Here is a 27,182-nt window from a genome sequence, read left to right on the forward strand (position 1 = left end):
GCCTTGGGGTTTGTTCCTAAATGGGCTATAAGGAGTTTTACACACAATTTTTGCTTAATGCTTTTTTGTGTGTGGAGAGGACCCATAATCCTTATAAAACTCTCAAAGATGGCTCAGGATCCCCCAAAGTGCTGAAAATCACTGCCTAAAAAATTCCTGCTACTACATGGAATTTGCTTCCTGTAGAGCTCGCCCTTACCTAAGGATCTCCCTGCCTGCTGTGTATCTTAGTGATGGCAAGATCAAGGTTATCAACAACAGACAGACACCGCGTGGTAGTTTCTCTCTCAGAGTTGAATGTCTGGCATAGTACAATTCCATCCATCGAAAGCCTTTCTTTACAATGTTTGCTACAAATGAATGCACAGCGTGAAATATTTAAAATAGTACCATATACTTTAGGATCAAACAAGCAAAAAATACTCAGATACAGTGTGTGCTACATAAGCATTTGTGTTATGTGCTAGGCCTCTGATAATGGATTTGTGGAAAGTGACACAGAATCACAGTCATGCCCTAGTTTACAGTGCTCTTTTTGACTTGTGTTTTGGAAGAGTGATAGTTACCCTGTTGTAAATAGCTTTCGTATTATAAATACTAGTTAACATGTTGTATATAAATTTCTGGTTTTCCAGAAATATCTATGGCCACAAATTGAGAAAGTAATGAGTTGTGACCAATAGTTGATATATTTTCTAAATTTAAATGTACTACTGCCACAAACAACTGCGTTTTGGATTATTGAACTATCCACAGTAATTTAAAGTGAATCATCCTCTTCATTTATAGCTAAATTCTCTAGGCCAAAAGAAACATGGATTCATGTCTTGTATTTACTGTCAGATTTGCATTATTTTCAGAGATATTTCATAAATAACCATTACATTTCAGAGCTTTCTTGCTGTTTTCAATAGTTAGCATTATTTTCTTTTCTTTCTTTTTTTTTTTGGCTCTATCACCCAGGCTGGAGTGGTGCAGTGGTATCATCTCAGCTCACTGCAACCTCTGCCTCCTGGGTTCAAGCTGTTCTCTTGCCCCAGCCTCCCAAGTAACTGGGATTACAAACGTGTGCCACCGCACCCAACTAATTTTTTGTATTTTTAGTAGAGACGGGGTTTCACCATGTTGGCCAGGCTGGTCTTGAACTCCTGACCTCAAGTGATCTGCCCACCTCAGCCTCCCAAAGTGCTGGGATTACAGGCATGAGCCATTGCACCCAGCCCAGTAGTTATCAGTTTTACCCTTTGACACTTTATTGTACTTGATTATGTCTACTTGTTTTTGTGTGTGTCTGCACTACCAGCTCTTTTTTTATTGCCAGTTCCTGGGATCTTGCTTGATATAGTAACAGGCACTCAATGAGTTCTTGTCGAATGAATGAATATAAACTTTCTCAGTAATAACAGCTGTTTTAATGTTTACCTTCAATATTTACATATTGCATGATTTTCAGTTGGGTATTTCCTTTTTTGTTATAGTTTTAGGTATATGCTTATTCTCTTTAAAATGCATGTTTTCTGACTTTGGAAACTAACTTTGACCAATTCTGGTGTCTCTCTTATGAGAGGATTTTCAGGTGATTTCTGTTCTACATCCTTGACTGCTTCTCCTCAGATATGACTTTGACACTCAGTATGCTTTCGTTGGTGATTGTTCTGGGCAGATCACCCTGCTGAAGCTTGAACAGAACACGTGTTCAGTCATCACAACCCTCAAAGGACATGAAGGTAAGCTATAATATCACCCAAGAGTGTCTTTTGCCTAACTTGGGCATTCAAATTCAGTTCTCTTCTTTTTTTTTTTTTTTTTTTTTTTTTTTGAGACGGAGTCTCACTGTGTCGCCGGGGCTGGAGTGCAGTGGCCGGATCTCAGCTCACTGCAAGCTCCGCCTCCCGGGTTCACGCCATTCTCCTGCCTCAGCCTCCCGAGTAGCTGGGACTACAGGCGCCCGCCACCTTGCCCGGCTAGTTTTTTGTATTTTTTTTTTTTTTTTTTTTTTTGAGGTGGAGTCTCGCTCTGTCGCCCGGACTGGAGTGCAGTGGCCAGATCTCAGCTCACTGCAAACTCCGCCTCCCGGGTTTACGCCATTCTCCTGCCTCAGCCTCCCGAGTAGCTGGGACTACAGGCGCCCGCCACCTCGCCCGGCTAGTTTTTGTATTTTTAGTAGAGACGGGGTTTCACCGTGTTAGCCAGGATGGTCTCGATCTCCTGACCTCGTGATCCGCCCGTCTCGGCCTCCCAAAGTGCTGGGATTACAGGCTTGAGCCACCGCGCCCGGCCGTTTTTTGTATTTTTTAGTAGAGACGGGGTTTCACCGTGTTAGCCAGGATGGTCTCGATCTCCTGACCTCGTGATCCGCCTGTCTCGGCCTCCCAAAGTGCTGGGATTACAGGCTTGAGCCACCGCGCCCGGCCCAAATTCAGTTCTCTTCTATGTGGATTCATGAATGCTCTGTTCCTCATGATCTGTCAGATTTCATTTTGATTGGGCCAGATATGGGATTCAGAGTGAAAACTAAGTGAAGGTGGGGTGATGGGTTCATTTCATATTGTCGAAATCCCTTCTAAATTGCTTGTGTGGATAATACTTTCTATGTTGCTTACCTTTTTAAATTAAGTTATGGCTGGCACACTGGTTCACACCTGTAATCCCAGCACTTTTGGGGGCCGAATTAGGTGGACCACTTGAGGCCAGGAGTTCAAGACCAGCCTGGCCAACACAGCAAATCTCCCTCTCTAAGAATACAAAAATTAACCAGGCATCGTGGCACATACCTGTAATCCCACCCCTAGCTACTTGGAATGCTAAGGCAGGAGAATCACTGGAACCCAGGGGGCGGAGGTTGCAGTGAGCCGAGATTACAGCACTACACTCCTGCCTGGGTAACAGAGTGAGACTCTGTCTCAAAAAAATAGAAATAAAAATAAAATAAGTTATCGTGTTGACAAGACCTTTAAAATTACTTCTAACTGGTAAAACCTTTGGAAGAGTTGTTATTATTACTTTAAAAAAATTTATCAGTTTCTAAGCCCCTGAGCAAGACCTGATAAATACAATTATAAGAAATGTGTGGGCTGGTTCAGCCTCTGCTTGGGAAACATACCCTGCATAGGGACTGAGGGGAAAGAATTATTGGGTGGAATTTCATTTCTGTAGTGCAGTGGGTTAGTGAAGCTCTGTGGAGGGGTTTTTAAAGTCTGTTGATTGTATGTGACTCGCCACATACACACATGTAATAAAGAGGTTTCATTAGATGCTGTATTGGGCCATTCTTGCATTGCAATAAAGAAATATCTAAGAATGGGTAATTTATAAAGAGAAGAGGTTTAATTGGTTCGTGGATCTGCAGGCTGTACAGGAAGCATGGCACTGGCATGCTTCTGGTGAGGGCCTCAGGAAGCTTATAGTCATAGCACAAGGTGAGGTGTGAACAGGCACATCACATGACCAAAGCAGGAGTGGGGGTGTGGAGTGCCACACACTTTTAAACAACCATATCTCAAGGGAGCTCATTTACTATCTCAAGGAGAGCACCAAGGGGATGGCACTAAACCATTCGTGAGAAATCCACCCCCGTGAGCCAACTACCACGCCCCACCTGCAACACTGGGGATTAGTTTAACATGAAATTTAGAGGCCGGGCCCGGTGGCTCACACCTGTAATCCCAGCACTTTGGGAGGCTGAGGTAGGCAGATCACTTGAGGTCAGGAGTTCGAGACCAGCCTGGCAACATGGTGAAACCCCATCTCTACTAAAAATACAAAAAACATTAGCTGAGCGTGTTGGCGGGCACCTGTAGTCCCAGGTACTCAGGGAGGCTGAGGCAGGAGAATCTCTTGAACCCGGGAGGTGGAAGTTGCAGTGAACCAAGATCATGCCACTGCACTCCAACCTGGGTGACAGAGGGAGACTCTGTCTCAAAAAAAAAGATAAAAATAAAAAAAAAAAAATATATATATCAACAAAATTTAGAGGGGACACATGTCTAAACTGTGTCAGACGCTAAGCTGTAATGGATTGAAGTTTTCATACCGATCACAAGATCAAATTCTGATATGTGTCACAAAATACAAACTTTGAGGCCCTCTGGTTTATGGAGAACGGGGGAGTTGCTGAAAGAATTAATGATGAACTTATTTATGACCATAGTTAGCGTTTTAGTTGTAACAAGTTATAATAAATGTACACTATGCTTTCTATGTAATCTATTTAGGTGAAATAGAGTATATCAAATCAAGGACCCTGTAGGGGAAAAGAAGAAAAGAGAACAGTAAGTTAAAATGGATTTGAGCAGGAAAGCAGAGGCCCGTGAAGAAACCACTTTCCGTTTATGACTAATTCTCTCATGACCCCCAGGCTCGTCAGTTTTTTTCAGGGTTGCTAAAGGCAGAATGGGTCTGGTAACTACTTAGTAGTTTTCATGTTGAAAGACTGTATTTATCTGCTTTTAGGCCTCTAACTGAAATGGATGGCACATAGATTACACAGGGTCAAAAGTCATGTGAAACTAACTCCTGAAGCCTTTGCAGAATATTTCTTTGTTTCTGCTTTTGTTCTGTTTTTGGAAAGTGTGTGTGAGAAGTAGTTTCTGTTTGTTTTTGAATATGGCATCATTAATTTTCTGTATACCTACCAAAATTATTATTAGCTTGTATGGCTGGTTCAGTTTTACTCAGTTGATTAATAATGTTTTTTCTAGATAAACAGCAGTTGATGAACAGGGAAAGGATCTACTGAAAGATCCACCTGTATGTAGAAAGAAAGATTTCCTCAAGGGTTTCAAATTTGATACGTTAGCCAATATAAAGTATGAGATGGGAAGTTCAGATTTTTCACTTAAATTACTTGGCATAATTGTGTAGTATACAACAGACTTTTTTCTGTAGTACTTAATTTTCTTAAACATAGACATCTTGGAGTAAAACACCTGAAAGATTCCAGAGACCCAGAATAATCTATATTTTTTATCTTGTGTAGGTTGGACACAGTAAACTTTACTGGTTTTTCTCACTAAATATTACTAGCATTTTTTTTTCCAGTAACTTTTTCTGAACATTTCATATGTAAGCTACTTTGTAATTTTTGGCACAGAACAAGGAAAAACTTCTTTAAAAATCTTTGTATTCCAAGCAGTTTTTTTTTTTTTTTTTTTTTTTTTTTTTTTTTGAGACAAAGTCTGCCCAAGCTGGAGTGCAGTGGCACTATCTTGGCTCACTGCAACTTCCACCTCCTGGGTTCAAGCAATTCTCCCTCCATAGCCTCCTGAGTAGCGGGGTTTACAGGAACCTGCCACCATGCCCAGCTAATTTTTATTTTTTTGTTTTTGTTTTTGTAGAAACAGGGTTTCACCATGTTGGCCAGGCCTAGTCTCGAACTCCTGGCCTCAAGTGATTCGCCCTCTTCGGCCTCCCAAAGTGCTGGGATTACAGGTGTGAGTCACCATGCCCAGCCCCAAGTAGTTTGATGCACAATTGAAAATTCTAATCTTTCAACTGTGGATAATGATGCTGTGTCTCCTGTATGACTCATGATGGCATGGTTGAATGACCCGTTGTACACCATGAAGGAACCTTTTTGCTTAAAGACTCAGCTGGTCTTAGTTTGGTCTTCAGCTGTCAAATGTATGCCTCCTGATGTAGAGTTATATTTTACCTCTCCTCCCTCCCCTCTCCCCTGCCTCCCTCTCTCTCTCTCTCACAAATCCCTAGGTAGTATCGCCTGCCTCTGGTGGGACCCTATTCAGCGGTTACTCTTCTCAGGAGCATCTGACAACAGCATCATCATGTGGGACATCGGAGGAAGAAAAGGCCGGACGCTCTTACTTCAGGGCCATCAGTGCGTGACCACTTGTGGGGGTGGGGAAAGAATCCGAGTTAGTGGGGAGCTAATGAAAGGCATTAGTAGTCTGATAACACTTTCTGCAAACCCCGCCTTCTAAGATGGCAATTATTATTGATAGCGCTCAGTTCACTTTTAACTGCTTTCTGTCAGCCCTAAGTGTCTGATGTTTAGTAGCAAAACAACAATAACAAAAAACGAGTACAGGGCTTTCTTCCTTCTTAGTCCAAAGAGCACTTGCCACTTTCTCTCTTAAGGAGTCACCTCGTTGAAATATCTGATTAAGGCAGGCATAGAACAGAGATGCAGGTGAGGACTTTGACCATGGAAGGTTGCATGTAACATAATACTAAGCTGTTCTTCAGCTGGGAGCCTAACTCGTTTTTTGGTTTTGGTTTTTTTATTCTAAGAGATACTGAATTGAGAAATAATGTCTAGTTTGACAGTGGAATTCACCTGAGTGATACCATTGTATATTTAGGATCTTGCCCTCTATCCCTGAAAGAAAAAGAAATACCTCTTCACCCCGCTTTCCTTTCTTTCCTTTTTGGCTAGGCTGCAGCTGTTACTGTAATCACAGTCAAGCTGAAAATTAGCTGAGGAAACATATTGTACACTATAACAGGCCAAGAGCTTGTTTCCTTGGGCATCCTAAAGGGTAGTATGACAGGCATGCAGGGGGACAGAGGTCTTCACCCCATCTGTGTGTGTGTCTGTGCATACTAGCGATCTTTGTGGTGTTGGACTCCTTGTTCATATGAATTGTGTTCAGTAAGGGAGTTATACCTCCTTTGTTCTTTTTTGTTTCTGAACAAATAGATAAATCTTACGCATCTGAAAGGGAAATCATGGTGGTTGGTCCTGAAAACCATAGCCTTCATCAAATCTCTGGCCTACAATTCTTAATGACTGATTTGAAAGTAGTTGTATATTTTATAGAAAGTATCATTCTGTATTATGAATTATAAAATGCCAAGTGAAGTTTATATTAGAATTCATTTTACCATGCTGGATAGTCAATGGTAAAATACCACTTGATGGTTTTAATGAGAACTATTTGAGCCTAAATGAGATAGTTCCCGTGTTTTTCCACATGGAGACAAGTGACTATTGTGTGTGCTGTTTGCAGTGACAAGGTACAGTCGCTGTGCTACCTTCAGCTCACCAGGCAGCTCGTCTCCTGTTCCTCGGATGGCGGAATTGCAGTGTGGAACATGGATGTTAGCAGAGAAGAGGTAAGAGACAAGGGCAAGTCCAGGACGAAGGGGAGAGACCTCCCAAGAGCCTGGCTTCTTGGCTTTTCACCCAGCGAGCTGTAAATGCCGGTCCAGGTGCAGACAGTCCCAACTTCCCCTTCTGCTAATGGGTTATTTCTGACAAGGTCCTTTGTGTCATTGTGCACTGCTTCCTTCCTCTACTCATTTGAGAGTTTCTACCAGTGACATGCAGTATATACAATCAGCATTTAGGCTGGTTCTCAGCCTTGAGCAATACACTGAGAGAACACTTTGAGACAGATTTCTGGCATGTCCAGGGATCTGGACTGCACAGAGGTCCTCTGAAGCACCATTGTGGTCCTGTAGCATTCCTGTGGGAAACCCTGCAGTATGCATCAGTGACTGCTGTCAGGGACATAGCTAAACACTTGACATGTTTCTAGGAAAATATATTTCCATTGCTCTGCTCTTACTTCCCACATTGAGTTCTAGTTCACTGAGGCCATGTCGACATAGTAATCTTTTCAGGTGACCTAATTTCTAACTTGGTTGGGCCACTAACTAGTTGTGAGACCTTACTTGGTTAAGTGCCTTAATTTCTCTTAAGTATCTGTTCCCTCCTACATAAAGTGGAATTGTGGAATGAAATGACTTCTCAGTTGTCTTCCAGTTCTTTAGACAGACAGTCTAATTGTCTAAACACTCTCTCTCTCTTTTTTTTTTTTTTTTTTTTTTTTGAGACAGGGTCTTGCTTTGTCACCCAGGCTGAAGTGCAGTGGCATGATCTTGGCTCTCTGCAGCCTCAACCTCCCAGGCTTAAGCGGTCCTCCCACTTCAGCTTCCTGAGTAGCTGGGGCTACAGGCATATGCTACCATGCATAACTTGTTTTTCAATTTTTTTTTTTTTTTTTTTGGTAGAGACAGGGTCTTGCTGTGTCATCTAGGCTGGTCTCAAACTCCTGGGCTCAAGTGACCTTCCTGCCTCAGTCTCCCAAATTGCTGGGATTATAGGCATGAGCCACTGTGTACATCCTCTTTTTTAAATATTTTGAAGAATGCTGCAGTGAATATTCTTGACCTTGTCATTGTGTGATTGATCAATTATTTATTTCAGACAAATTTCTGGAAATAGACTTCCTGGGTCCAAGCATATATACATTCTTAAGGCTTTTTATAGATGTTGTCAAATGATTTCCAATCAAGGTTTCCATTCTCATCTCTGCCTGCACTGGCATTATCTTTCTTTTCTAAGTGACGTCTATAACTTATGATGTTGTTAGCAGAAAAAGTTGATTCCAGAGAAGATTTTAGACCATAAGGGACGTTAATGACTTGCAGTTTAACTTTGAAAATATTTGTTGGGCACCTACAGGGTGTCCTTACAGTCGGGAAATGTAAGTGAATGTATATAATAAATGGCTCATTGATATTGCATTGCCATACCTACTGTGTTGCACGACATTACATGATCTGCTCAGGATCCTGTCCTTTATGGCAACGTGTTGTTCAGTGTGCTGTGCACCATTGTAACAGACATTTTGCGTTGATGCAGAATTCCCACCAATCCCTGCACATGTGTCTGCTTTGTGTTGTCTCTGATTCTTTGTGAGTCTGATTCTCACTGATTAAACCTTCATTTTTAGCATATTCCAGTAGAAGTAATCAAGGGGCTTTCGTCTATTTTTTTTAAATGGTGACATTACTCATTTACAGACTTTATGGCTACCATACACAAAGATACTTGCCATAAGAAATTTGTAATCTAGTGGAAGAAATAGACTACCCTATAAATAATAAAATACAATCTGTAATCCAGAGACGTACTGATTGTGAGACTTTTTTTGTAACTTTGTAAAACAAGTCAAATAGAGGAAATTTGGATTACAAATTTCTGGTTTATATCTCTTTTTGAATTTTCTAAAAAATATTTGGTAAGGCTTAGAATATTTTATTATGAAATGCAGATACACTGGCTCAATAGTATAGGATGTGGCTGGCACAGTGGCTCATGCCTGTAATCCCAGTGCTTTGGGAGGCTGAGGCGGGTGGATCACCTGAGGGTCAGGAGTTCAAGACAAGCGTGGCCAACATGGTGAAACCCAGTCTCTACTAAAAAATATAAAAATTAGCCAGGCATGGTGGTGGGTGCCTATAATCCCAGCTACTTGGGAGGCTGAGGCAGGAGAAACACTTGAACCCAGGAGGCGGAGGTTGCAGTGAGCCGAGATCATACCACTGCACTCCAGCCTGGGTGATGAGCAAAACTCTATCTAAAAAATGTGTGTGTGTGTGTGTGTGTGTGTGTATAAAACAGGATGTATAATACTGTATTTTCAAAGATTTATTTGGACTGTGTTTTATGTTTTATCAGCTGCTAGTTATATGCACCAAGAACAGCTAGTATACTGTTCTGTTTCCTGGCTCTTGGCCTATTGTTTTTCAGTCTTATTCTGAGAGAGCAGAAAACTCGGAGAGAGAGAGGCTGTATTCCCTGGATGATGAGGGGAGGAGACCGTTGGTGCCCAGCACTGCTGGTGGCTTTCCCGAGGGTTTCACAACTTAGATTTTTAACCTGCTGTTTTTATCATTGGTAAATTCTTTTAGAAAAAGTATTTAGAAAGTAGAAGTGGGATTCCTGCCTTCAAAGTGCATCATTGTGGACTGTATTTCTATATCTAGGGAAAGAAAAAAGTCCCATCAATCAAGGTGTTTCCTGTGTGCACAATTCACTGCATCTGTAGAAGAGACAGGAAGGCAAGTTGTGTCAAAAAGATGCATTATTTTTAGTAGATTTTTTGTTTTTTAATAACTGAGAAAATGTATTGCAAGGATAAACAGGCTGTAATCTATAAGGTTCTGACCCGGCCTTAGGGTTTTTAGGGCTTTTTCTTTTTGAGGCAGGGTCTAACTCTGTCACCCAGGCTGGAGTGCCGTGGCAAGACCTCAGTTCACTGCAACCTTTGCATCCTAGTTTCAAGTGATTCTCCCACCTCAGCCTCCCAGGTATCTGGGACAACAGGCTCATGCCACCATACTGGTACCTGGCTAATATTTTGTATTTTTAGTAGAGAGGGAGTTTCACCATGTTGACCAGGCTGGTTACTGAAGGGGTGGCCTGCCCCTCCACACTTGTGGGTGTTTCTCGTTAGGTGGAAACGAAAGACTTGAGAAAAGGAATAAAACACAGAGACAAAGTGTAGAGAAAGAAAAGCAGGGCCCAGGGGACCGGCGCTCAGCTTACAGAGGACCCACGCCAGCACTGGCCTCTGAGTTCCCTTAGTATTTATTGAGAATTATCTTAGTCATTAAAAGGATAAGGGAGTGGCTGGACAATAGGATTATTGTAGGGAGGAAATCGGCAGTAAGACATATGAAAAAATCCTTGTAATATGAATAAGTTTAAAGGAAAATGCTGTGCCTTGAGATGTATATGCGACATCTCCATAAACCTTTTAGCAGTATTGCTCCAGCAAGTCCCACCTTATTCCTAAAGGTGGTTTCTCCTCACTCAGTAAACAAGGCACACAATGGGTATTACCCGGAGATGTTCCATTGCCCAGGGAGGGGCAGGAGACAAATGTTTTTCTCTTTCTTGAGATTTAAGAGAATGGTGATGACTTTTAACCATAAGCAGCCTTTAGGCACTTGTTTAACAAAGCACACTCTGCACCGCCCAAAATCCTTTTAACCTTAAGTCACCACAGCACATGTCTCTTGCAAGGACAAGGTTGGAGGTAAGGTCACAGATTAACAGCATCTCAAATACAGAACTAAATGGAGTCTTTTATGTCTACTTCCTTCTATATAGACACAGTAACAGGCTGATCTCTCTTTTCCCCACATTTCCCCCTTTTCTTTTCAACAAAACCACCATTGTCATCACGACACCAAGATTACATACTTCACAAGGTAATAGAATATCACAAAGCAAATGGAGACTGGACGAGATCACAGGATGGTGTTAAAATTAAGGTTAAAATTGCTAACGAAATTTTGGGCACGCATTGTCATTGATAACATTTTATCAGGAAATAGGGTTTGAGAGCAGACAACCTGACTGACCAAAATTTATTAGGTGGGAATTTCTTCATCCTAATAAGCCTGGGAGCACTACAGGAGGCCGGGGCTTATTTCATCCCTTCGGCTTCAACCGTAAAAGGCGGCACGCCTCCAAGGGGGTCGTTTATAGGCCTACCCTCAGAGCGCATTCTCTTTCTCAGGGATATTCCTTGCTGAGAAAAAGAATTCAGCGATATCTCTCCTATTTGTGTGCAAAAGGAGAAAAGATATGGCTCTGTTCCATCCGGCTCACCGGCGGCCAGTTCAAGGTTACCTCCCTTGTTTCCTGAACACTGCTGTTATCCTGTTCTTTTTACAAGATGCCCAGTTTTCGTATTGTTCAAACAGACGTGCTCTACAAACAATCTGTGCAGTTAAGGCAATCATCACAGTGTCCTGAGATGACATATATCCTCCTCAGCTTACAAAGAAGATGATGGGATTAAGAGATGAAAGTAAAGATACGGGAAATTACAAAAGTATAAATTTTGGAGAACTAATAAAATGTCCATGAAATCTTCATATTTATGTTTTTCTGCTGTGGCTTCAGCCAGTCCCTCCGTTCAAGGTCCCTGACTTCCCAACATTCTCCCTCCCTTTCCCTCTATATAAATGTGCCATGGCAATGAAGTCTTGTTCGTTCTCTCGATTTTGGCGCAGGATCCTTCGACTGGTCCGGCACACTAAAAACAAACCGATTAAACAGAGACACATAATTCCAAAATTTATTGCAGTAGAGTTTCCAGTAGACTTAATCCAAGTCGTGGGGTTTAATCCATAAAGATTTTTTACCACTTGAGCTAACGCTCAAAGAGATCAAATGAAATCCACAGGCAGACAGCCCGGGCGGCGCCTTGAGCCTAGTTAAAAGTTGACCCCGGACCTAACCGATTATGTTATCTATAGATTCCAGACGTTGTATAGACAAGCATTGTGAAAGTCCCTGTCTTGTTCTTTTTCTGTTCTAATTATCAGTGCTTGCCATATATCTCTCAACTTCCTGAGCCCCGTATAAACATATCCCACCATATGTCTCCCCTCCATATGTCTCTCAAATACCTGAGCACATCCCACCATACGTCTCCCCACCATATATCTTTCAACTCAAAGACTACCATATATCTCAACTTCAGAAAGACACCACCTGGAAAGTCCCCGATAAGGACACAGCCGTTTGTGAAAGCACGGGAACCAATAGAAAACTGCTAAATGTATAAACTTAAAATGTTAACCAATTGTAATGCTGTAACCTAGAGAATTCCCTCGTTCCTCTGCAACTTTACAAGTCCTGTTTACATTAGGCTATAAAAAGCAAGTGCACGCATTGTTCGAGGCCCTCTTGTATGTTGTAGAACGGGGGAACCAAGTTCGAACTTGCATTAAAGATCCTTGCCGCTTGGCTTTGACTCTGGACTCTGGTGGTCTTCTTTGGGGAACAAACGGTCTGGGCATAACAACGCCTCAGCTCCAGGCACAATATTTAAGTGACTCTGAGAGGCTTCAAAAATTTGTTCTTTTAATTTAGAAATGTCTAAAGTGAGACTATCTTCTCTTCCCTGTAGATGGCGTCTTACCATGTCCCAGTGATGTTTAGACTCATTATAAACTTGGGGTGTAATACAAAAATCTGACGTATTCCAGTCACACTGTAACTGGAAATGATGTTCCAAGCTCATGAGCCTATTTCCCATCTAAATGACAGTTTGTCTAAGGTCATTAATTTGATTTGCCAATTTTTGATCGATACCAGATTGTGAATTCCACAGCCTTGTGGAATTCTTTTGCCAATTGTCAACAAAGCTTACTGTCTGAACAGAAGAGTGCAATGCGACTCCTGCCACAGTGGCTGTAGATGTGACTGCAGTTAATCCCATAATCACTGCAATTAAAGTAAAAATGAATCTTTTGGATCTATTTAAAATGCCTTTTAATACTTCAGTCAAAATATGAATGGATGGCGAGGCCTCCCATGGTCGATCCATGGACACAGGGATCCACATGCCTTCTCTTGCTCTCACTAGCAGAATACGGTGCTGCCAATCAAAAGTCGAATCAATGCAAGTAAACAATCTGCAATTTTCACAAGTTATAGTTTAGGAGTCTGGTTTAATAACTATATTTCCTATGACTAACATATAAGGGGGTTTTACACAACTTTGTAAAGGAACTGTTAGACTGGAATTTAGGTTGATAGAGTAAAATGGCCTATAATCTCTTGTTCCTATAGTTTGGTTCCCAGACCAAATTCTAAGGTGGTATGAAGCTACAGTAAGCCTCCATAATTCTGGATGTTCAGGACCAAAAACCGGACTTATTATTTTTGGTCATGGAGTAGAGATTCCCTTTTCTCCCCATATCCAAGGGTAGAAAGACTGTAATTTTTTTGTGTCTATGTTTGTCTACATTTTCTGTTAAGTCACTATCAACAGTTGGACTCACTAGTGCACTGGGACAGAATTGAGTTTGTCCTGTGCAATCGTGGTAGAATTGACCTCGAGGTGCCCAATCTATAACAGTTCCAAATGTATTGTTTTGTAAAATCACCGCACTATCGGCCACACATTCTTCCCAAACTAAATCTCTGTTTCCTATGGAAATCTCCTTGGGGCAAGGTTTCCCTTTTGGCCTAAATTTTAATGATCTTTGATAAGAGAAGTCTTGTAAATAGTTTATCTGTGGTTTGAGTGACATTCCGCTTACCATGTGATAAGTAAATTTACAGGTGGGATTGAGAGTAGGTACTTCTACCAACCAATTTTGGATAGCAGGCATTAAACATCCTGGTGCTCTCCCTAGGCAAATAGGAGGATAACGATACCCAATGGAAATATTTATCATCATTCCTTCTTCCTCCGGTTTGGCAGGGCAACGATCATCTGTGGGACCAGGTACCCACACACTATTATTAATATATACTTCAATAGGATTATCCATCCATGTGACTGCCCGAATTAAAGGTGGGAAAGGCACATAGGCCCAGTAGGTATAATTAGCTGCAGCTGCTCCTGCAGGCATGGGGAGACTTACCACTATTGATACAACCATTAAAGCTGCAAACAGCATTTTTTCTGAGGTTTGTGTCACCTTTGTGCTAGCTAGGCTTTTTCTAGCTAACAGTGTCAGCTTCTTTAACTGTGCCCAGGTCAGCAGCTCCGCCTTCTTGGTGCGTGGTGACTTTATCTGTTTTTCTGATATCACCACTTGACTCATCATGCGAGTCAATGGTGCTCGATTGCAGTGTTTCCGTCTCCGTGGAGGCGCTTTTCTTTGCATCTCTGATGGGTTCATTGTAGAACTTCAAATGTCTAGTGGGTATCCAAACAGGAAGCTGATTTTCTCCTGGTGAAACACAAGCAAAACCTCTTCCCCAGGTTATCACCTTCCCTATTTCCCATGTCCTATTTTTGTTGTCTTTCCACCAAATCAGTTTTCCTTCCTGTGGACTGTTCTTTTTACCAGTAAGATGTTGTTCTGCAGAAGTAGTAGTCTGATTTCTATAAATGTTTAAAAAATTTAAAGTATAGAGTGCTAGATTAAGCTGCATCTGAGGAGAGGTACACTCCTTACTGTCTCCCCCCTTTTTTTTGTTTAACTAACTGAGTTTTGAGTGTTCTATTAGTTCTTTCAACTATGGCCTGTCCTTGGGAATTATAAGGAATTCCTGTTGTATGTGTAATATTCCACTGATTTAAGAATTTTTGGAAAGCTTTACTACAATAACCTGGTCCATTGTCAGTTTTAATTTTTTCTGGAACTCCCATCACAGCAAAACAAGATAATAAATGTTTTTTAACATGGGAAGTACTTTCTCCTGTCTGGCATGTTGCCCATATGAAATGTGAATAAGTATCAACTGTTACATGAACATATGATAATTTTCCAAATGAAGGTACATGGGTAACATCCATTTGCCATAATGCAGTAGGACACAGACCTCTGGGATTAACTCCTGCCTCTTGGGTGGGCAGGTGTAGTACTTGACACTGGTTACAGTGTTGTACAATATTTTTTGCCTGTTTCCACGTGACATCAAATTTGTTTTTTAACCCTGCCGCATTTACATGAGTCAAAGCATGAAGTTCTTGTGCTTTTATGAATGCAGAGGATACCAGTAAGTCAGCTTTTTCATTTGCTTTAGTTAAAGGTCCTGGTAAATTAGTATGTGCTCGAATATGAGTAATATAAAATGGGAAATTCCTTTTTCTTACAGTTTGTTGTAACAAATTGAACAGCTGGTTTAACTGATCATCCATGCTATATTTAATTAGAGCTGTCTCAACATCCCTTGTAGCCTGTACTACATATGCAGAATCTGATATAATATTAACAGATTGATTAAAATCTTCTAACACTGTAATGACTGCAACCAACTCTGCCCTTTGAGCTGATTGATATTGAGTTTTGATTACTCGCTCCTTTGGCCCTGTGTAAGCTGCTTTTCCATTGCTGGAACCATCAGTAAATACTGTTAGAGCATTTTCGAAAGGTTCATGTCTGGTAATTTTAGGTAAGATCCAAGTAGTCAATTTTAAAAACTGGAAGATTTTTGTTTTTGGGTAATGATTATCAATAATTCCCACAAAATCAGCAAGGCCAATTTGCCATGCACCAGAATTGATAAAGGCTTTTTAACTTGTTCCTTGGTTAAAGGAACAACTATTTTGTCTGGGTCATTACCACACAATTTTATTATTCGTAATCTTGTCTGACCAATTAATGTAGCTATTTGGTCCAAGTACAATGTAAAAGTCTTAATTGTACTGTGAGGAAGGAATGACCACTCCATAAGATCAGTATTTTGAACAATGATGCCTGTTGGAGAATGTGTAGTGGCAAAAGTCAAAAGTTGGAGTGGGGCTAAAGAATCTATTCTACTTATTTGCGCTGACTGAATTTTTTCTTCCACTAATTTAATTTCTTTTGTTGCCTCTGGGGTTAATATTCTTCTACTGTTTAAGTCTGGATCTCCTCTTAGGATAGAGAACAAATTTGACATGGCATAAGTAGGAATGCCTAGAGTTGGCTGAATCCAATTAATATCACCTAACAATTTTTGAAAATCATTTAATGTTTTTAATGTATCTTTTCTTATTTCTATTTTTTGTGGCTTAATTTTTCTATTTTCTATCTGCATCCCTAAATAACGAAAAGGATCAGAGGTTTGGATCTTATCAAATGCTATTGTTAGTCCTGCGTTGGCAACCTCTGCTTGCAGAAATGTGTAACAGTCAATTAATTTGTCTCTTGTTTCTGCAGCACATAAAATATCATCAATATAGTGAATGATATAACAATCTGAAAATTTGTCTCTAACTGGTTAAAGGACTTGACCTACGAAAGTTTGACAAATAGTTGGACTATTAAGCATTCCCTGAGGTAATACTTTCCACTGAAACCTGGTGGCTGGTTCTTTATTATTTATGGCTGGTATAGTAAAGGCAAATTTTTCACAATCTTGCTCTGCCAGAGGAATGGTAAAAAAGCAATCCTTAAGATCAATTATAATTAAAGGCCAGTCTTTCGGGATCATGGCCGGAGCGGGCAATCCAGGTTGGAGAGGCCCCATGGGTTGAATTACAGCATTTACGGCTCTTAAGTCCATTAACATATACCATTTGCCTGATTTTTTCTGAATTACAAATACAGGAGAATTCCAGGGTGAGAATGAAGGCTCAGTATGTCCCTTTTCTAATTGTTCCTTTGCTAATAAGTGTAAAGCCTCCAGTTTTTGCTTTGGTAGCGGCCACTGATTTACCCATACCGGTTTTTCTGTTTTCCAAGTTAATGGAATGGGTTTAGGAGGCTCTACAGTGGCCGCCCCTAAAAAGGATATCCTATTCCTTTTCCTTTTTGATTTTTCTCAGTCTCAATTGGGACTTTAATGCCATTTTCATTTTTTCCTAATCCCTTTCCTGGTATATATCCCATCTTAGTCATGATTTTTTGACTTGTGGGGCTGTATAATGGAGCAGGCATAATGATCTCTGCACCCCATTGTTGTAACAAATCTCGACCCCATAGATTAACGGGAATTGAAGTAATCATTGGCTGAACAGTACTTTCTTGATTATCTGGCCCTAAACAATGTAAAATCATTATACTTTCATACACTTCTGAGGCTGTGCCTATGCCGACAAGTCTTGTAACAGCCTTTTGTTTAGGCCAATTTTTTGGCCACTGATTTAAAGCAATGACAGAGATATCTGCTCCTGTGTCTACCAGCCCTTCAAACTGTTTTCCTTGAATAATGGCCTTACGCACAGGTCTTCTTTCAGAGACCAGACTTGCCCAATATGCAGCCTTTCCTGCCAGAGCAGTGCTTCCGAACCCTCCTGTTCTTTTTATTTCACTGTTTCTAATTTTAATATAAGGTAGGAGTAATAATTGAGCAATTCTGTCTCCTGGACTGGCACTCCAAGGAACTGAGGAACTAATAACCAATTGAATTTCTCCTTTATAGTCTGAATCAACCACATCAGTATGAATTTGAACTCCTTTTAGATTTAAACTTGATCTTCCTAAGATTAGTCCTACAGTCCCCTCAGGCAATGGGCCATATACCCCTGTGGGGATTCTTTGTGGAGGCTCCCCTGGAAGCAGAGAGACTGCTTGTAAAGCACATAGAGCTACTGCTGCACTGCCACTTATGGCGGGGGATAATTGCTGTATTGTGATAACTGGCTTATTCCCTGAGACACTTGCGACAGTGGGGGTTGTTGTTCCTGAAAACCTTGAGGAACAAAGCGTTGAATTTTGAATGCCCCAGTTTGTTGCGGGGCCTGAGGCTGGCCCCTCCTCTCGTTTCCCGACAGTGGTTGCCCATTTTTATCAAATTTAGAATGACATTGAATACTCCAATGTTTTCCCTTTTTACATCTTGGACATAGGCCAGGTGGCCCTTTATCTGTTGTTGTAGTAACTTGAGTAGTTACATTTTGTTTATTTGTGACTAGGCAATTCTTTTTTAGATGACCAATTTGACCACAATTATAACATTTTCCCCCAAATGTTTTCACTTGTCCTCCTAAAGCAACCCCTGTGATTGCTTGAGCCATAAGCATAGCTTTATGCATAGCTCCTCCAATTCCATCGCAGGCTTTAACGTACTCTGAGATTACATCTGATCCTGCGGGAACCCTTCCTTTTAATGGCTTAATGGCTGATTGACAATCCGGATTGGCATTTTCATATGCCATCAACTCCACTATGACTTTGCGGGCATTCTCATCGGTAATTGACTTTTGAGCAGCATCGTGAAGTCTTGCTACAAAATCAGGGTAGGGCTCTTTAGAGCCTTGTCTTATTGTATTAAAGGGGGGCAGGTGGTTCCTGGGTCTTGGATTTTCTCCCAGTCCCTAAGGCAGATAGCCCTGATTTGCTCAATGGCCTCATTTGGCATTATTGCCTGTTGGTCAACAGTGCTCCAATTTTGACCTATTCCTAATAGTTGATCTGCATCTATGTTAATTGGAGGATTGGCAGTCCTATTTCTTCGGACCTGTACTTGTGCCCCATCAATCCGCCAAGTCTTAAATTGTAAAAATTGAGAGGGTGAGAGTGATGACTTTGCCAGAATCTCCCAGTCATAAGGAATGAGTCTATGTCCATGAGCAATGGAATCTAATAATGTTCTCATGTAAGGAGAGTTGGGTCCATACTGTTTTACTCCTTCTTTCATCTCTTTTAGCATTTTTGTAGAAAAGGACTGATATCTGGCTTCAGCTACGGGAGGCTCTCCCTCTTGGGCCCCTTCTCCAGGTGGTCTTGCTTCTAATATTACTGGGAATTGCCACGCCTCAATATCTCCCTGTTTTCTTGCCTCATTAATAATTTTATGTATTGCAGTACCCTGTGTACTAGGCGTTGCTGTAGGATTAAGTCTCATGGTGGGCGGCTGAGGATATGGCGCCCTGCCCTGTGGCACTGGAAGTGTTCCTGGCTGTCCATACAGATTTTCTGGGGGCTGCCGATACTGCAGTTCGGCTGGCGGCCAGTATTGATAGGCTACTGGCGGCTGAATCTTACTTTCTACCTGCTGATATTGTGGACACTGTATTTGGATTGGCATTGCCGTGACAGAGACTCTATCTTTTTCTATTTGATCTTCTTTTGGAGTTTGTACTTGTTTAACCTGCATTTGAGGTTCTAAGGTTGCAGGCATCTGAGCTGTTGTAAGAGGAGTTGGCCCTCGTGGTTTAGACTCTGATGGCTCTGCTAATTCTAGATCTTTTTCCTCTAATTTTAACGTTTCAGGATATATTACCTCCTGTAATTGATTATTGTCAACATTTTGCGTTGACCGAGCCATTACCGGCTCTGCTACACATTTACAGTGTGAACTTTCTTTTCTTTTCCGGGATTCTATCCCTGCCTCTTTTTCACAATCTACTGCACAGCTTTTAGGGACATCGGAAACTGGAACGCTATCTTCTTCTGTTTGCAACGGTTCTAAAGCTACTTTAATAATGACCCAATCATTCCATACTGTAAGTGGGATGATTTTACCTTCCCTACTTGCTTGTTTTAATTCTTTGCCAATTTTTTCCCAGTCTTTTAGATCTAAAGTTCCCTGTTCTGGAAACCATGGATAAAACTGTCTATTGTTTGAAAGAGCGTGTTTAGATTTTTGGTAGACACTTTAACTCCCCCTCTTTTTAAGAGAATTTTTATAAAGCTGCGATAAGAGGCATATTTACTTTTAGTTTGCCCCATTGTTACCCTAGGTTCTTCCGAGCGCACAAGCTTACCGCAAGGCTGACTGTAGACGTACTCGGGAGTCTCTCGTGTCCTCAATGACCACGCTCCAGCGTACCTTCACCTTAGAGAAAAGCTTCCACGTTGGGCACCAGATGAAGGGGTGGCCTGCCCCTCCACACTTGTGGGTGTTTCTCGTTAGGTGGAAACGAAAGACTTGAGAAAAGGAATAAAACACAGAGACAAAGTGTAGAGAAAGAAAAGCGGGGCCCAGGGGACCGGCGCTCAGCTTACAGAGGACCCACGCCGGCACCGGCCTCTGAGTTCCCTTAGTATTTATTGAGAATTATCTTTACCATCAAAAAGATAAGGGAGTGGCTGGACAATAGGATCATTGTAGGGAGGAAATCAGCAGTAAGACATATGAACAAAAAATCCTTGTAACATGAATAAGTTTAAAGGAAAATGCTGTGCCTTGAGATGTATATGCGACATCTCCATAAACCTTTTAGCAGTATTGCTCCAGCAAGCCCCACCTTATTCCTAAACGTGGTTTCTCCTCACTCAGTAAGCAAGGCACACAATGGGTATTACCCGGAGATGTTCCATTGCCCAGGGAGGGGCAGGAGACAAATGTTTTTCTCTTTCTTGAGATTTAAGAGAATGGTGATGACTTTTAACCACAAGCAGCCTTTAGGCACTTGTTTAACAAAGCACATTCTGCACCGCCCAAAATCCTTTTAACCTTAAGTCACCACAGCACATGTCTCTTGCAAGGACAAGGTTGGAGGTAAGGTCACAGATTAACAGCATCTCAAATACAGAACTAAATGGAGTCTTTTATGTCTACTTCCTTCTATATAGACACAGTAACAGGCTGATCTCTCTTTCTTTTCCCCACACTCCAGCACCTGTTGTTTCCTGACTTTTGAATGATTGCCATTCTAACTGGTGTGAGATGGTATCTCATTATGGTTTTGATTTGCATTTCTCTGATGGCCAGTGATGATGAGCATTTTTTCATGTGTCTGTTGGCTGTATGAATGTCTTCTTTTGAGAAATGTCTGTTCATATCCTTTGCCCACTTTTTGATGGGGTTGTTTGTTTTTTTCCAGAACCTACAAAGAACTCAAACAAATTTTGAGAAATATTTTTAAGTTTTTGTTTTGTTTTGTTTTTTGAGACTGAGTCTTGCTCTTGTTGCCCAGACTAGGGTGCAATGGTACGATCTTGGCTCACTACAACCTCCGCCTCCTGGGTTCAAGTGATTCTTCTGCCTCAGCCTCCCAAGTAGCTGGGATTACAGGTGTGCGCCACCACGTCTGGCTAATTTTTGTATTTTTAGTAGAGACGGGGTTTCACCATGTTGGCCAGGCTTGAACTCCCGACCTCATGCGATCCGCCTGCCTCGGCCTCCCAAAGTGCTGAGATTACAGGCGTGAGCCACCACACTTAGCCTATTTTCTAGGTTTTTTAGCAAATTAATTTTGAGACTGCTTCCTCTGTTTCAACAAAAATGCATTAAGAACCTACTGTGTGACAGGCTGTGGATAGATCAAGATGAATAATACAAAAAAATAACTCACTGGTTAGAGGGGAGAAGAAACATGTACCGAGATTTACAAAACCAGAGCTTGCTGCCCAGCGAAGGCTGCAGGACTCCTGTGTGGCCCCAGGAGGGAGGGACCTGCTGCTGTGGCTGGGAAGGGAATGGTGGCAAATCTGCCGGCATAGTCTCTACCCAGAGCAACTAGGTGATGGGATTTTGTCAGATCTCTTCTATTAGTCACCTGTGACCCTGCAAGCCTTTCCAAGTGGTAGGTCACCAGATTCTGCTGCATGCATTGGGTTTTTACTCAACTGGATTTAGAGTTCAAACATCTCCAGCATAAAAAAGAAATACATAAAGACAACCCTTAAGGGCTCACAATAAAAACTGATTTACTCCCTCCTATCTATAGATTACAAATTGAACAACCCTGTAACCGTGGCTAAAATTGTCATGATTACTTAACACACAATTAAGGCTGGGTGCAATGGCTCATGACTGTAATCCCAGTGCTTTGTGGGGCTGAGACAGAAGGATTACTTGAAGCCAGGAGTTCAAAATGAGCCTGGGAAACATAGTGAGACCCTGTCTCTACAAAAAAATAAAAATAAAAAATTAGCTGGCGTGGTGACACACACCTGTGGTCCTAGCTATTCGGGAGGCTGAGGCAGGAGGATCATTTGAGCCTGAGAGGTCAAGGTTGCAGTGAGCCATGTTCACGACACTGCACTCTAGCCTGGGTGACCGAGTGAGACCCTGTCTCAAAAAAGACCCTCCCGCACACACACAATTAAACATAATATTGAATAATTAAACAATATTGAATATGACAACTAGCTAGAATATTTTGTGGAATTAAAAAGAAATACTAACTGGCTGGGCATGGCTGCTCATGGTTATAATCCCAGCACTTTGGGAGGTCAGGAGTTTGAGACCAGCCTAGCCAACATGGCAAAACCCCAAGTCTACTAAAAATACAGAAATTAGCCTGGCATGGTAGTGCATGCCTGTAGTCCCAGCCACTTGGGAGGGTGAGGCAGTAGAGTCACTTGAACCCAGGAGGCGGAGGTTGCAGTGAGCTGAGATCACATACTGCACTCCAGCCTGGGCGACAAAAAAAAAAAAAAAAAAAGAAGAAAAGAAAGACTAACCCCGGCAAGGTCTAGAGCTGTTGTATTAATTTTGAAACGCGGAAGTAAACATAGACACACTGATGTTGGCTTTGACTTTCTGCTCCCCCAGGCTCCTCAGTGGTTGGAAAGTGATTCTTGTCAGAAATGTGAGCAGCCCTTTTTCTGGAACATAAAGCAGATGTGGGACACGAAGACGCTGGGGCTGAGACAAGTGAGTAGCCACTGTTGAGTCATCGCTGGCTTGATTGTGTATTTCACTATTTGCATACTTAATTGGGGGCTTTTTTGAATCACACTTTGTTTTTGCAAATGCTATTACTTCCTGCATTTTCTGTGTCTTCATCATTGTGTGACTAATAATGAGGAAGACCTTTCCCGGGGCCAGTGAGACCGTTACCTCACTGTTCTGTTGCTCGTCCTGTATTGGAAAGGCAGGGGTGCGTAGAAAATCCTGAGAACCTATTTTTAAATAGATAAAAGATCTTTCAGTTTAATACTATTACCTATTAAAGTCAGTGTTTTGTGCTAGCCAAGAACAAAGTTGGAATAAATTAGGTCACACAGTTATATATACCTTATGTTGTCACAAACAGATAAAAAGTAATAATTTAGTCCTCACTTGAATGCCTGACCCTATGAGTTTTAGATTATTTTAAATTGTTCCCTTATGAGCATACCTGGAACATTTTTATTAAGCATGTTTTGAGTACTGGTTTTTAAATTTTTTTAATTAAAGAAATATGTTCCAAATAGCCTGTAGATTTCAAAGGTGTTATTAACTTCAGGGATTATTGTAATACTAAAGTTCTACAACAAACAAACAAACAAAACAAAAAACAAACCCATTTCCACAGCAGCCTTGAAGGTAACCACTCAGGGTAAATATGAATTTGTGCAGGTAAGTAAAAAAGATGCTGATTTTATTCCTTTTATTATTGGTTTCACCTCTATGAGAGATTAGCCTAAAGTTTGTATGTGTTAATAAACTTTTTTGGCCCTGCTTAGTGGCTCATGCCTGTAATCCCAGCACTTTGGGAGGCCGAGGCGGGTGGATCACCAAAGGTCAGGAGTTTGAGACCAGCCTGGCCAACATGGCGAAACCTTGTCTGTACTAAAAATACAAAAATTAGCTGGGTGTGGTGGCGGACGCCTGGAATCCCAGCTACTCGGGGGGCTGAGGCAGGAGAATCACTTGAACCTGGGAGGCAGAGGTTGTGGTGAGCCAAGATCGCGCCACTGTACTCCAGCCTAAGTGACAGAGCGAGACTCTATCTCAAAAAAATAAATTAATAAATAAACTCTCAAAAGTTTTACAGAGCTACTCCACAATAAGGTCTCATGTGAGACTGGTGGGCAAGAAGGGGATTATTTTAGTGCTCAGACCATTATAAAGCTCTGAAACAGCACCTGAGTTCTGTCTGTCGTTAGCTGAGTTCTCACAGTGCAAGGCTGATGGTAATTAGTGAAGTCTAATTAATAGGAGAAGTATTCCATACTTATAAAGGAAGCACAGAGAAATGGATTTTACTCCCATTTATTAGCAGTTAAGAGAGAAGAGGTGCTGGTCACTAAACTGTTGGTGGTAAAAGAATATGTCAAAATCAGTAATAATAATTGGACTATTTTGTAATGTTCTTGAGGCTTATTTCCAGAATCACAGTTTGAGAGATTTTAAAATATAGCAAAACATATGATTGTGGGCATTAGTTTCTTAATGAGAGTGTAGTGCATTTAAAACTTATTTTAGGCCCGGTGTGAGGCTTACGCCTGTAATCCCAGCACTTTGGGAGGCCAAAGTGGAAGGGTGGCTTAAGCCCAGGAGTTTGAGACCAGCCTGAGCAACATGGTGAGACCCTGTCTCTGTAAAAATAAATAAATAAAACTTATTTAAAATAATAATGCCTTTTTTATGATGGAGGAATAAATTTTTCTTTCCCCAAATCTACAGTGATTAGGCTCCTAAATGAACTAAATTTGGTGTTAATAGTATTGTTTGTTAACATGTAGACAGATAATATGAATGAATGAAAAGCAACATTTGACCAGTACAGCAAGGTTTTTTGGAAATCCTTGACTAGTGTCAAAATGTCTATTTTGTGAGCGTTAATTGATACGTTGAATTGGGGTGATTACAATTCAAGGCGTATCCTCCCCTGTTCGCTTACTCTAGAGGGAAACCATGTGCTTTAAAGCAAAAGCTAGGCCGGGCGCTGTGGCTCACGCCTATAATCCCAGCACTTTGGGAGGCTGAGGTGGGTGGATCATGAGGTCAGGAGCTTGAGACCAGCCTGACCAAGATGGTGAAACCCCATCTCTACTAAAAATACAAAAACGAGCCGGGCGTGGTGGCAGGTACCTGTAATCCCAGCTGCCCGGGAGGCTGAGGCAGGAGAATCGCTTGAACCCGGGCGCCAAAGGTTGCAGTGAGCCGAGATCATGCCACTGCCCTCCAACCTAGTGAGACTCCTAGTGCAACAGAGTGAGACTCCATCTCAAAACAAAACAAAAAACAAAAAGGCAAAAGCTAACACCCTGTTTTCCTCCTCCCGGTCACCCGTGAAGCATCACTGCAGGAAATGCGGGCAGGCTGTCTGTGGGAAGTGCAGCAGCAAGCGCTCAACTTACCCAGTCATGGGCTTCGAGTTCCAAGTCCGGGTTTGTGATTCTTGTTACGACTCCATCAAAGACGAAGAGTGAGTGTTTGCATATTTTTGTCTCATTGCCTCTTATTACATCTGTCTAATGGTTCTCTGAAATGTGAAGAGCTTCAGAAGTGATACGGATATGCTTAGCCATGTGTTTGTTTCTCCTGAATTTCCTAAGCCATTTTATTTGTTGTTTGTTTGTTTTTTGAGACAGAATCTTGCTCTATCACCCATGCTGGCGTGCAGTGCCATGATCATGGCCCACTGCAACCTCCACCTCCTAGGTTCAATCGAATCTCCTGCCTCAGCCACCCAAGTAGCTGAGATTACAGGCACCCCCCACCACCTGGCTCATTTTTGTATTTTTAGTAGAGATGGGGTTTCACCATGTTGGTGAGGCTGGTCTCGAACTCCTGACCTCAAGTGATCTGCCCACCTTGGCCTCCCAAAGTGCTAGGATTACAGGCATGAGCCACTGCACCTGGCCCGTAAGCCATTTTTGAAGAAAGGACCTGCCCTAGCTTTATGACTTAAGACCACCACTGTGTATCTGAAGCTGCCCCTCTGACTGGGCGGCTTTCTCCTGAACATGGTGAGGAATGCTGAGTTACATGGTCCAGTAACTGAGTGCACACCCTGAGCCTCCATATCCCACTGACTGCCATGCAGGGATAAGTCCATGCACCTGTGGATGGCAGTGGTTGAGCTGGTTCTCTATAGAAGTATCTAGTCCCTAGACCTTTGTTCACACATGCATGTAAATTTACTGGGAAAACTCTAGAGACCAATGTTCTTTCTTTCACAAAAATCTGGCCTAGCAGTCTATTTTTAAATTGCTCTTTGTGTGTAAGACACATCTGTTTGTTTACTCCACTCTGCACTGATTTTTAGGCAAATCTATTAGGACAGAACCACCATTTTCTTTCCTTCCCTTTGAATCATCTTTTAAAGCAGCAGAGGCAAGTGTTGGCAGAAGTCCACATTGGAAAGCTAGTGCATCGCGACTGGTGTTGGTAAATGAACTAGTGATGGGATTGGGGCAGCTGGGCTTTGGGGCAGAGTTGAAGCCGGTGCTGTAAGAGGCACTGCTTCTGTGCATGGCAGAGGTTTCAGGGAAAACTGCAGCTCTCTGATGAATGTTTTGCCCATGGTCTATGATTTTATCCAATGCAGTTCTTCTTTTATAATGAAGATTCTTGTTTTTATATCTAGGAATGTATCAGCCTTTCCAGTTTAAAAAAAACCAAAAAACATTATTTTGGGAGTTTTATAAAACAGTCTTGTAATTTATCATGCTTTCTGTCATCATTAAATTATAAGGTTAGTTTTCAAAACCATAGCCACAATTTTAGGAGCAAATTTTAACACTATAATAAGCATTTACTTTTTTATTTTGGAGACTGAGTCTTGCTTAACTGGGCTGGAGTGCAGTGCCATAATCTTGGCTCACTGCAGCCTCCACCTCCAGGTTCAAGCGATTCTCCTTGCCTCAGCCTCCTGAATAGCTGGGATCACAAGTGTGTGCCACCACACGGAGCTAATTTTTATATTTTTAGTAGAGAAAGGGTTTCACCATGTTGACCAGGCTGGTCTTGAACCCCTGACCTCAAGTGATCCACCCGCCTCGGCCTCCCAAAGCGCTGGGGGTACAGGCGTGAGCCACTGCACCTGGCCATATTTGCTTATTTTATGTTGCTAAAAAGGCTTACCCCATTAGCTCTAGGTACAGTCAAGTACATTTTCAGTGATCTCTTTTCTCTTGTTAGTCGGACTTCTCTAGCGACCTTTCATGAAGGAAAACATAACATTTCCCACATGTCCATGGACGTTGCCAGGGGACTGATGGTGACCTGTGGGACCGACCGCATTGTAAAGGTAAGCTGGCTAATTGTCTGTCAACATCTCAGTTGAGATTGCCCGTTATCATGCTGTGAATGTGCAGGAGACAGTCACTCTTTCTGATTGGCAAGCTTTATAAGGCAACTGATTGCCAGTTTAAACCCTTGAGTAATAAATTGCTTGCCTGCGAGTTTCCATGCACTCAGT

The 27,182-nt window shown here is 41.8% G+C and overlaps 1 protein-coding gene across 1 annotated transcript in view; it reads left to right on the forward strand.

Annotated features, from left to right (window-relative positions):
* Nucleotides 1-27,182, forward strand: part of WDFY1 (WD repeat and FYVE domain containing 1) — a 77,428-nt gene that overhangs the window by 44,919 nt on the left and 5,327 nt on the right. The window contains exons 6-11 of the mRNA XM_010356040.2: nucleotides 1,615-1,727; nucleotides 5,710-5,836; nucleotides 6,969-7,074; nucleotides 22,601-22,702; nucleotides 25,054-25,184; nucleotides 26,903-27,011. Of these exons, the coding sequence (XP_010354342.1) occupies nucleotides 1,615-1,727; nucleotides 5,710-5,836; nucleotides 6,969-7,074; nucleotides 22,601-22,702; nucleotides 25,054-25,184; nucleotides 26,903-27,011 (688 nt within the window). The remainder of the gene's footprint in view (nucleotides 1-1,614; nucleotides 1,728-5,709; nucleotides 5,837-6,968; nucleotides 7,075-22,600; nucleotides 22,703-25,053; nucleotides 25,185-26,902; nucleotides 27,012-27,182) is intronic.

This window comes from Rhinopithecus roxellana, chromosome 14 (genome assembly GCF_007565055.1).
Source record: "Rhinopithecus roxellana isolate Shanxi Qingling chromosome 14, ASM756505v1, whole genome shotgun sequence".
NCBI lineage: Eukaryota > Metazoa > Chordata > Mammalia > Primates > Cercopithecidae > Rhinopithecus > Rhinopithecus roxellana.